The 13014-nt window shown below is 36.5% G+C and overlaps 1 protein-coding gene across 1 annotated transcript in view; it reads right to left on the bottom strand.

The window, feature by feature from the left end:
* Positions 1-2002: 2002 nt before the first annotated feature.
* LOC138709498 (juvenile hormone esterase-like) overlaps positions 2003-13014 on the bottom strand; it is a 37927-nt gene continuing 26915 nt past the window's right edge. The window contains exons 9-10 of the mRNA XM_069840306.1: positions 5775-5907; positions 2003-2939 (exon numbers count right to left, since the gene is read on the bottom strand). Coding sequence (XP_069696407.1) covers positions 2759-2939; positions 5775-5907 — 314 coding nt within the window. The 3' untranslated portion in view covers positions 2003-2758. The remainder of the gene's footprint in view (positions 2940-5774; positions 5908-13014) is intronic.

Below are 13014 nucleotides of genomic sequence, written 5' to 3'. Positions count from 1 at the left end.
TGACAGCGAATTCAGTGGTGAATATATTTCTTAACATTTAAAAAGAGACGTTCATCAGAAATACGTTGTAAAAAAAAAAACTTGTTGAAAATGCTGAAGTCCAATGATAAATATGTATATAATCTCCGAAAATGTATACTATGTGTCAAATGGTGGGCTTGGAGCACTAATATGTTAAGTCACAAAATAAATATGAATTTAAATATCAATAAATTTTATGCCATTGTAATCAATTATTAAACATTGAAGTTTAATGTTTTTTGTGCCTGTGATGCCACCTTTTGGAATTTGTGCTTTACAATCCATAATAAACAGCTTGGAAAATCTATGAGACAGAACTACTATTAAGTCATGAAATTAATAATTTGGCATAACATATTATTGCCACAAGCCCTTCAGAAAGATGCGAGAGAAACGTGATGTGCTAGTGCAAAACAATATTTATTTGGCTGTAAGTTAGCCAGATAAATATTGTTTTGTACTTGGAAACCTGTACCTACAATATATTCTTTTATTAAAATTGCAATTTTGGGATTCATATTAATCACTTCAACTGCATGAAGACCGATAATTTTTATTCTCTTTTTTTAACAAAACATAAATGCTGTATAATTATGATGAAGAAAAGATGTCCCTCCTTGGTATATCTAAAATCTGGCAACCCTGCAGTGCACTATGCTGGAGGCACTGTTTGCTCGCTAGCTCAGTTCTGTCCCTTAGACAACCAAGTGTACAGCTGGAGTTGAGTTTGGGGAAAGGCATCAGGTGAAGGCAGTGGCGTCCTGTTGTTTGTTCATCATTTTTAATTAATCTATAATAATTATAATAAGAACAAATACGTAAAAAGCATGCATTTGATTTATTTTAAGAGAAACTATGTAATAAATAATTTTTCAGTGTGTTTAAGACAACAAACAAGATGTGATCAGTGAGGTGCAGAATATATTAACCAAGTTTTATTAAGCACAGATGACCTAGAGCTGTACTAGATCGTGTATTAATATGCGTGGGTTAAATTTCAAATCTGTCTGCAGTGCATATGAAGAGAAAGCATATGTCGCTGTTGATAGTGATTCATCCGTCAGATGTGGACATTAAGCCTGGTGGCCCCCTTTGGTGCTGTTCGACAGGAGTAGGCTGCATGCCAGCATTGGGTTTCCACTTCTTCCTTCCTCATCATCATCATCATCCTCACCCATTCTCTACACTACATTTATACATACACTCACCTTAGTACACGACATAACTCACAGATACACATCATGTACAGCGTGGTCTGCTGAAGTGGTGTGCAACTTGAAAAATGTATCACAGTCCTGCCATCTATCCGCAATATGCGGAACCCGAATCACGCAAGTGAAGTGAGTAGGCATCATATACATGCATACATACACACAATTATTGAAACTGCTATTGTTAAAGTACCTATGTTAGTCCGAGTAGAGGAATAAATGGGTGGAGAAAACTAATGAAGTAATTTTCAAACAAACACTGGCTTTTAAAGTTGCAGTATCAAGTACATTGAAGCTCTAAAATAGATATCAGTATCAAGTATTATGAAATTGTATCAACCCATCTCTAATTTTACTGATATTTCACATTTCTGATAATCCTACTTGTCTGTGGTGTAATAATCATGATGAAGATCTGGAACACATTCTTCTATACTGTCCATCCATAAACCACAAAAGAAGTAAATTAAAATCATCAGTACCAGTTGCAGAAGACACAGCCCTGCAGTCTATATTGACTACACCCCAACTCTGGCTACTAGCAACAGGCATCTATAATGAACACCGATCAAAATACCCCTCATTTCTCGTGAAAAACAACTACTGAATAGACTACAGTGGACTATAGTGGACTTTATGTTGTCGGCAAACAGCTGGATACATTAAGAAGATTGATTCAAGAAAGTGATCTATAAATTGTAGCACTCACAACATGATGAAGGAACTGAATTGTTTGAAAGTGTGTTAACATAAATGAGAAAGTATATGTGTCATGTTTATAACACTTCTTTTATTCACCATTTTGTAGAAAAGTATACATGTTATAAATTCTGTCTTAAGAAATTACCTATAAAAATCTGTAGTTCCAAGGCAAAAGGTGATATGTCAATTTTTGGGGAAAATGAGATTTTGCGAAGTGTTGTGTATCCTGATAGTATCTTTATTGTGTCAAAAGATGACATGCAAATCTGTTATTTTTCTCTTTAACTCATTATTATGAAACGTGCTTACAATGATTTTATATGGTCGTTCAAATTTTAAATTCTCACTCCTGAAAAACTTCAAGAAATGGCATCACATTTTGCCTTGGAAGCACAGAAATAATACTGGGAAAATATCGGGTGAATATGCTTATTATTCCTCCAAATGTGCTTCACAATTCGAAATGCAGGATTATTATTGTAAGATTTTTTAATATTTGTTGAAATTATTAAGATATATACTTGTTCTTCAGATGAGAGGGAAAGATAAATGTAAATGTCATGGGTAGTTATCTGTATTGTCATTAGATGCAGGCTGATTGTTTCTTATCAACTCTAACAAACTATGCCCACTTCGCTCATTTTTAATTTTATGAATTTCAATGAGTAAAATGGTCAGTTGTGGATATAAACTTATCAGATTTCATAAGATGGAAATATGGATAATTTATTCCAATGACATGCTTATTACATTCTCTAAGTTTGAAATTATTGTGACAATTTTATTCTCAATACTGAAAGTTTGTACAGTAGGAAGATCAGAATTCATTCATGCTTGGGGTGTGAATTTGAGGCATATAGTGGCAAAGATTCCCAGAATTCAGCTCGCTCCTTCAGTAGCTCACGCCCCATATGCAGTCCGTCACCATCAATGTGTGCAAATTCAAGAGCCTGGGGTGAAGAAACTGGCGTCCATGTGCCAGAGTCTGGCTTTGGAGTTGGATTCCTGTTAGGCACAAATAGCTTTAGTTGTTTTTTAAAATAGCTTCTATAGAGAAAACATTAAAAGATTATTATTTTGTATATGTTAGAAATGTCGATATAAACATAGCTTCGTCTTTGTGTTGATCTAGAATAATCTGAAATACTTATATCATTTTAGGCCCATTTTGCACTCCATATGGGCTATTCCATCTCAAATCGACCGAAATATGGAGAAAATTGACCTCGCAATTTTTAAATACAATGAAACTTTTTCTGTCCGTAGACAACTGTGATACAATGCTTTGTGCAGAGTTTGAGGCATCAGAACTTCATTGTGTTTAAATTAAAAATATTGAAATTTATCGTATTTTCATAAAATTAGCAACTTTAAACTGTTGTAGCTCCGAAACACCTTTCACCCAATGATCAAACTCATGGTTTATTTTGATGCTGAGAAATTAAAGTTTATATTGACATATAAACAGATTTTCTTACTTTTTATGGAAATGGAGAAATTTAGATTTTTCCTCATTAAGACGCCTTTGCCTAGGAAAAAATATTTAAAAAATATATAGTTAGATTCCGCATTGAAAGTACAAATAAACACATTTTTTACTGATGGTATGTTGATAAAGCATTGAAAATATCAAATAAAGAAAATAAATAGTACGTGCGTGAACTAACCAGCTCACTGTGAGACAGGAGCTAGCTGAGACAAGCAAGGCCAGGAGACAAACACGTGAGATTTCGTCTAGTAGCGCATAGCTGGGCTTGCTTTATCACAAGTTTTCATAAACACAGGAGTAAAATGACGCCCAACACTCGCTTATCTTCAGCTCTCGGCCAGTGCGTGTGGTACTGCGCTGTTCAAGTCTAGGCGTGTGAAAATAATTTATTTAATACCCTTGAAACTTATTATCGTACAACTAAGCAAACAATGCCGAATCCCTCTTAATAATGCAAGGTTTTTTCTCAATATTTTTTACATTTTTACAAATGATCGAAAAGCCTAAAAACAAGTAAAATCAGATTATCTGTCTCTCTGTGTACAATAAAAATAAGGATTACTTCTTAACATAACCTACCAAATGTCAGCTTCAAAATAAGCTCTCGTTCAATGTTCTGCAGTAAATGGTTCCAGAGTTGTGAGCGCTGAAAGAGGCTTGTTTTTATAAAATACGCTAAATTTGTCGCTCAATAGTACGAAAACCGTTTGACTTTCGATAGTATATTTTTGAAAATGCACTCCCCTCAGCACCTTGTATAAGTAGGGAAAAAATTAGGGTATAAAAAAATGCGAGGTTTTTTACTGATCGATTTCATATGGAATAGCCCATATGCAGGAATTAAACAAGAATTCCAGAGGCCAGTGTAAACTACAGGTATGACTGGTTTAATCTCGTTTAAATGCTAAGGTGCCAAAGAATTTATGTTATCATTATAAAGCTCAATATATTTTGTTAGGATGTAATTGAAAGAGTGTATCAAATTAATGAACAAAGAAAAAATCCGAACTTTCTGCATGGTCTGGCTTCTGAGGAATCCCCGAGTTTTATGTACACCATGTTTGGCTCTGATGTTATGCTTGCCCATTTTCGAATGTTATTGTTATTGTCTAAAATATTATTTCTTGTTCCTGAGTTCCAAGATGCATAACACTTGTGCCATAGCCAGAAAGAATGGAAACTTATCAGTATTGCAAGTAAGAGATGTTATAACTTATAACTAAGAAGTGTGGGTGCCATGTATCTCTGTTCATTGGAATTTGGGGAACTATACCAAAATATTTTTATGCTCGACCATTCCGAAATGTAGTAATTACACACCTGGTACCAGCCCTTTAATGGACCTCATTAAAGTACACCTATTCATTAAAGTTCAGGTGTTACACCAATCACAAAATACCATTGTAGCAATATGAAAGCACAAGTATCGATTATTCTCGGATATGCAATTGAAAGACAACTAGTTCTTTTACTATAATAATTAGCATTAATTGTAAGTAATATTCAAATAAATTCAATTTGTCATCTCGGTTTTTCAATGTCTAATTCAATTTAAAGGTTATATCAAGATTAATGTTTATTTTACTCTCTAGATTATATCCAGATCAATGTCGACATTTGTTTCTCGGAAAAAATCAATACTTTCACGTCTGCGCACATCTCACAATTTACGAGGTATTGCATAAGGTCAGTTCTGCTCCTCAGTCAGATAAGAATAACATGAATACTTATGAATAATTATGGTCGAGCATAAAAAGTCGTATGAAACTTGACTATAATGGTAATTAAGACGCTTGTATGAAAATTATGAAACTTGCGCTCGTTTCATAAACATACTCGCGTCTTAATTACTACCATTATAGGCTCGTTGCATAATGTACTATTACATTTTTGTGCACAATTCTATTTACCAAGAACAATCTAAAGAAATTTTTGAATGTAGGCTTTCACTGCCAGCGTCATTGGGATTGATGTTATCCGGGCTAAAGGGCTGTGGTCTGTTGGAGCTGTTGCTACCATACATTTCGTCTGCTACTCCCGGCAGACATCATCAGTGGTGTGATAGCAACAGCTCCAACTGACCATGGCCCTTTAGCCTGGATAACATGTAAAGAAATTATCCTTATGGCTCTTTAAGTCATCCATTAAAATTTTGAAATATTATTTATATAACAACTGCACTTAATTCTAATTTTACTTTTAATTTTATATCAGTCATTCATAGTGCTCTGCCCAAGAGCAAGTCTTTCACTGCAAACCCAACATACTCCAATCTTTCCTATTTTTTGACTTCCTATGAACTTCCATTTTGTAAATGTATACAAATTCTCTGTTGGGAATGTTTAACTTACCCAGTGTGAGCAAAATTCGTCCACAGTGTTGTGAGTAGTTCCACCATTTGGTCGTCCTTTGCTGTCCTGGTCGCATTAGGAAATAAGTGATCTTGGGGGAATAGGTACAAAAGTTCGTCTTGGTGAGCCACTCCTGTAAAGAATGTTTATAGCATTTAATATACCAGTATTTGTAGAGTAAAAGACTACACTACCTAAAATAGGTAGTGTTATTCTCTTTGGTTGTCATGCTTGCCCTTTGATCCAAGGTTCAGGGGTTCAAATGGATTGGGGGTGATGGATTTTTAAGGGACAATACTGGATGTCTCAGTCTAACATGAGCCGCATGTAGGATTTCTCGGTACCAGTTTGTTTCTAGTGCAAGAAGTTAAAACTATGCAACGCAGTTCAACGTGTTCTTAATATGTCATTCAACATGTAACAAGGCATGTGTATTCGGAGTGTAGCATTTCTTTAAAAAGTTAGTTTAGTTGGCTTAGTTTAGATTTTGTTTAGAGCATCAAAAAATTCAGAATCAATTAACAACATTATGAAACCTTCCCTAGTACAAAGGCATACTAGAATTCGCCTATACAAGACCTTGGCGAGACCTGTACTTTGTTACGGCAGTGGGGCATGGACATTGAGGAAGAAAGACGAAAGCAGAATAACGGCTAATGAAATGAAATTTATGAGATACACAGCGGGATATACGAAATGGGATCACAAATGCAATGAAGATGTAATGGAAGAATTACAACTAGAACCTGTAATTAATTACGTAAAACATTATCAGAACAACTGGATAAATCATCTGCATCGCATGCATAGAGATAGAATCCCAAAAGTCATGCTCCACTATCGTCCAAACGGGAAGAGATCTCTCGGTTGTCCAAAGGAGCGCTGGATTGAAAATTCAACTGTGAGATCGTAACAGGCCATTTGGCTTAATACTTGAAGGGAAGAAGAAGAAGAAGAACGTTCAGAATCTGCTTGTAAAGTTGGAAGACTATTGAGAAAAATTTCTTGGTGTGAAGGTTTCAGCTGTTGAAACAATCCGTAAATTAGTACCTACAGAAATTTCTAAGACTGGAAGTGTTATACCAGATGTGCTCAAGGTGGGCATTTTACCCATTGTGTGCCTTGGGTATTGTGTGTGCTGGAAACCTGCTGCAACATGTCAACAGACAGTGTCAGGTGCTCAAACCTAGCATAACCAAGCAGTAACATCGCTGGCAGTTTGTAAAACAAAGGTCATGCACTAAAGGCTGTGTGATGTATCTTATCTCACTGTGAAAAGAGAGAGAAAGGTGTCTTACTTAGTCTGTGTTGTTATGGCGATAGGGGGAGTGAAGCGGTGCCGGCAATCCATTCAGTGGCGGAAGGGACTAGTTGATACATTCTGTAGCGCAAAATAAAATAACAAAAAATATCTCTTCGTACTGTGTAGTTCCGTCACTGAGCTTGTCTTTCAAGAAACTGAGTTCCGGCAGTCTGTACAATAACAAGGTTTTGAAATGAATCCTGAAAATTTACAACCCTCCTATTATCTCCACCCTCATTTGAAGGGACTTGGTTTTATTGCTTCTGAGACAAGATAAACTTTACGGCAAAAATAATCCATTTGTAATATTGTTGTACAGTACTACTGATCTCAGAAATAATTTATCTCTAGGCCTATCCTCTAATGTAGGCCTATATATTTTATTTCATTTCTACATAACTTTTTACCTGCATTATATAACTTCCCTTGTTATTAGGGGTAGGCCTATCCACCTGGAGTAACTTTAAGCCGTGAAGCGAGCGGGCCTAGGTTCAAATCCTGGTTGGGACAAGTTATCTGGTTGAGGTTTTTTCCGAGGTTTTCCCTCAACCAATTGAAGCAGAACTGCCGAATAACTTACGGCGTTGGGTCTCGGATTCATTTCGCCATCATAATTATATTGCTCTTTCATCATCATCTCCGTTTCTTTCCTAGGTTTCGAGCTTGCTTCGATGTAGAGTCAACTGCGGGCCGCCACTGAATTTGGACCCCGTGGATATGTGGTCATTCGTTGTTGGTGGTAGTGCTATGGATGGTAGACTCTCCACTGGGCTCATGGTAACTCGTGGGACCGGAATTGAGGGACCATGATGAGGCCTGGTATGGTAAAGGGATCATGTAGGCTGTAGGGGAGTTCGGAGGCAGAGCGCGGGGGGTCTTAAGGCATGCACACTATTCCATCCCGGGTAAACAATGGGCTCACCCGAGTGGTCTGCATGCGAGGACAGTTCGAGTCCGTGCCCTCCCCTAAAGGGGGAACAGGGGTAGGCCTAATGATTTGATCATTTTCTTTATCACTATTCTCATACAGCTTCTTGTTTAATTGTACAGAACGGCAATGGTGCATAGTTTTAACGTTGCTTGGAGCCCATGATCGTGGATTATAATCTTGCCTAGGATGTGAATATTTATCCAATGTCAATGTAATACATTGTGTTGACTTAGGCAGAGACCTGGCGTCGCACAGTGGTCTAGAATGCAAATTTAGCGGGACATATTAATAACTTTTCAGCTACCTAACAGATTTTTATGAAATTTTACACAGTAGTTACAGGTAGCATATATGTTTTGTATGCAAGCTCTCGTTACGTTGGTATAAGGGGAACTACCCCTTATAGGGGGGCGCATTTAGACAAAATTAGAAACTTTTCTCCTATCTGACAGATTTTTATGAAATTTTACAAAACAGTTACAAGTAGCATATATGTTTTGTATACAAGCTCTGATTACGTTGGTATAAGGGGAACTACCCCTAATAGGGGGCGCAATCAGACAAAATTAGTAACTTTTCTCCTATTTAACAGATTTTTATGAAATTTTACACAGCAGTTACAGGTAGCATATATGTTTTGTATACAAGCTCTCGTTACGTTGATATAAGGGGAACCATCCCTTATAGGGGGGCGCAATTAGACAAAATCAGTAACTTTTCTCCTATTTAACAGATTTTTATGAAATTTTACAAAGCAGTTACAAGTAGCATATATGTTTTGTATGCAAGCTCTGATTACGTTCGTGTAAGGGGAACTACCCCTTATAGGGGGCGCAATTAGACAAAATTGGTAACTTTTCTCCTATTTAACAGATTTTTATGAAATTTTACAAAGTACTTACAGGTAGCATGTATGTTTTGTATACAAGCTCTCGTTACGTTGGTATAAGGGGAACTACCCCTTATAGGGGGGCGCAATTAAACAAAATTAGTAACTTTTCTCCTATTTAATTGATTTGTATGAAATTTTACAAAATAGTTACAAGGAACATATATGTTTTGTATACAAGCTCTGATTACGTTGGTATAAGGAGAACTACCCCTTATAGGGGGCACAATTAGACAAAATTGGTAACTTTTCTCCTATTTAACAGATTTTTATGAAATTTTACAAAGTACTTACAGGTAGCATGTATGTTTTGTATACAAGCTCTCGTTACGTTGGTATAAGGGGAACTACCCCTTATAGGGGGGCGCAATTAAACAAAATTAGTAACTTTTCTCCTATTTAATTGATTTGTATGAAATTTTACAAAATAGTTACAAGGAACATATATGTTTTGTATACAAGCTCTGATTACGTTGGTATAAGGAGAACTACCCCTTATAGGGGGCACAATTAGACAAAATTAGTAACTTTTGTCCTATCTAACAGATTTTTATGAAATTGTATACAGTAATTACACTTAGTACATTTGTTTTGTGTACAAACTCTGTTTACGTTGGTATAAGCAGAAGTGCCCCTTAGGGGGGGGGGATGCATTTAGACAAAATCTTGTGGAGGGGAAAATGTAACATTTTAGGTATTATTGCACCTTTTGGACACTCGGGAAGCTTATTTGGTACATAATTAACAAGCTGTCATCTTGAATTCCCTGAATTATACTGCAGAAGCAGATTCGGTTCACAGATATTGAAATAACTGCAACCGAGAAAAATTGCACTACTGCACCTCGAAAGAATAGTGCTCATGAATTATTACTTCCGCAAATCTGCGCACCTTAAGACTAGATTTAAAATAGAGGTATATAGTGGAGGAAGTGAAAAAAAATCATTTTTGGACGAACCAAAGGGGTTTTTTTTTCTCCACCTTGCAAAGTCTGCACTCAATGGTTATATTTATATTTTGTCCCGTGTCAATTCATGCTAATTTGACATACTATAATAACATTAAATGTAACAAAAACAAACAGTGTTACATACCTAAAGAACTACTTGACATGTTGATACCAAATATGAATGGAATCGACCACTTACAACAGAGTTACAGCACAAGGAAAACGGCAGACTCGCGGCGCTTGCTGAGTAAGAATGCTGGGTGGCGAAATGTGGCATGTTACCGGCTTCTTATCTCGCTATGCAGCCACCTCCGCTGATTAAGATTGTCAATTGAGTGTTACTCAGTTATATAGGCAAAATAATTTAAGGGTTTAATTTCATTTTTTTACATGTCATTTTTCTGCATTTGTACTCCTAAATATGGATTTTAGACCACTGTGCGTCGTGCTGATCTCACGACACGGGAGTCTTTCCTTGCGTCCATCTTATGTTTGGCAGAAAGAGGTCAGCAAATGGGCCGAGGCTTTTTTTCGACACACACTGAATTATAAGAGGTATCATCACAGTCTAGTATATACAGTCACGAAGCTAGAGTTTATGAAAGTACCAGGAACAATAGACTGTATATGTAGGTACTATTTCTCATTGTCTGTAATGAGGCGATAGTAGCGATCCTAGTGGTTAGCAACTATCTATGGATGCTTATCTACTACGTATTGAACTTCGTGACTGTATATACTAGACTGTGGTATCATTATTCTCATATATTTGCGAAAAATGTTTTCATAATATATTAATTTAACTTTTATTTTAATTGGTGTAAATCAGAGATAAGGGCAGATTCGGAAAATAGTTGTAATTCCGGTTTTGTGCGTGTGTGAGGGAAATATTGAAAGTGGGATGGCAATTCATCTTCGTATGATGTCAATCAGTGCTAGATTCCAAATAGTTTGTCATATTGCTCGTACATCATATTACATTTAATTTAGAAAAATTAACAGAGATTACAATTTTTCTTTCATATTGCAATCTTGCAATGAGACTGATCGTGAGACTTTTACCCTGCCAATATTTTCAGTATTGACGTACATTCTATGACCCATAAGAACCAGGATCGACAAACCTGCATGATCAGTTTTGATCGTGTACTATATACCTATTAACCCTGTCAGCTGTTTCAGTGTGCTTTGTGACTGTGTAGGTATTGGGACGACTTAACCTTGAGACCACTAGCGTATAATAATCGGTAAGTCTCCTTTGCTGCTTTCAGTTAATTCTGTCATTTGTTATTTTTATGTATTCCTGTATTTTATACATTGCATATGCCAGTTCTGACTGATATATATAGGTTGTGGCGTTGTACGATATATTTGTTTTCTTGAAGTGATAATGTTATCGTCAAAACTAGTCTATATCAGTATTTTTTTTATCATTAGTAATATTTAGTAGAAATACACAAGTAACAAAAGTTATTACTTTAGGATGTACGTTCGTTTCTTTCCATTTACGTATATCGCCAACAATAGATCAGAAAGAATGAATGACGTCACACACATTCTGAAATTCCTCATACTTCTCAACTTGACAACAAAAGTGCAAACATGATAAATATTTTGCAGATGAACGCTATATTTTTTCTTGCGCATGCGGAAGTGTACCTCTTATCTTTGTATCCAATGGTTTTCATGAACCTAGGTTTGTTGTCACCCAATGACGAGCTCTTAAGAGGATTTTGAGGCTTAACCTACCAAAAAAATTTGAGTTATTATACCTAGTAACAGTAGGTCTATAAGTTCGTAATAACGATGTACCGGTATCGTAACACTTGGTTGCACTCCGATCCTTCCAATATAAGTTCACTGTTGGCAGTTATTCCAGTATGGAGAGAGCAGTGCGAACAGCGAGGCTTAAGGCAATAAGCCTCTAAAGACATGGCTACGACCTTGACTCGCAAGTTTGAGGGGAGGACCGGAGAGGGGGTATCGATTCGCTACAACTCCGTACGAGACGAGGCTAGCTTCCGTCCCAATAATTACGTCGCGCTATATTGGTGTTCTCTGAAAGCGCTGCGTTGTTGAGTTTACTTTAATCAAAAGTGCATGTGTATGTGTGTTACATATTAGTTTTGTGTAAAATGGCTCATACTGAGAGAATATTGAGATCATTATTTGTAGAATTAAAACACAAACGGTTTTCAAGTTGGACGTAGACCTATAAAATAAAATCGACATCACATTTACATATTAAAATAGCAGGTGGAGAAAGACAAAATAGAAATGTTCAGTTTTCATGGTATAAGAAAAATCCTTGGCTGACAGGGTGCTATGAGACAAATAAGTTATACTGTTTTACCCGTATTGTGTTTGGGGGTGAAAATGAATGGTCATCATCTTCTTGTGGAGTTTATGTCACAAACATTTTTGATAGAAAAGCCGAGAAACATCTGCTCTATACAAAGATAGAAGATGAGCAGATTTTTTCAGCCTACCCATCATTTAATAAGAATAATAATAATAATAATAATAATAATAATAATAATAATAATAATAATTTATTTATTTAATCTGGCAGAGCTAAGGCCAGTAGGCCTTCTCTTCCACCCAGCCAGACTCTAATTCTAATTGAATACAATTGCTTACATAGCCGGGTATCGAACCCGGGACCTTTGGTTTAACGTACCAACGCTCTACCACTGAGCTACTCGGGAACTCTAACCGACACCGATCCAATTTTTCCCTCTATATCCACAGACCTCAAAGTGGGCTGACAACCGTCAAGCAACCAACTTCGAGTGCACACTAACTCCGTGTGACTTAAATTGTGGCTTTCTGTTAACGAACAGTGACGTGTATTATGCAAATCAAGATTTCAGGTATAACTCCCTGTAAAGTTGATTTGAATAATTTCGAGGGAAAAATTGTTCCGGAGCCGGGTATCGAACCCGGGACCTTTGGTTTAACGTACCAATTGGATCGGTGTCGGTTAGAGTTCCCGAGTAGCTCAGTGGTAGAGCGTTGGTACGTTAAACCAAAGGTCCCGGGTTCGATACCCGGCTCCGGAACAATTTTTCCCTCGAAATTATTCAAATCAACTTTGCAGGGAGTTATACCTGAAATCTTGATTTGCAATTGCTTACATAGTTATTACATTAATATCTAGACCATAAA

Source organism: Periplaneta americana, chromosome 11, assembly GCF_040183065.1.
Source record: "Periplaneta americana isolate PAMFEO1 chromosome 11, P.americana_PAMFEO1_priV1, whole genome shotgun sequence".
In the NCBI taxonomy this organism is placed as follows: domain Eukaryota; kingdom Metazoa; phylum Arthropoda; class Insecta; order Blattodea; family Blattidae; genus Periplaneta; species Periplaneta americana.
This window is presented reverse-complemented; position numbering and strand designations above follow the sequence as displayed.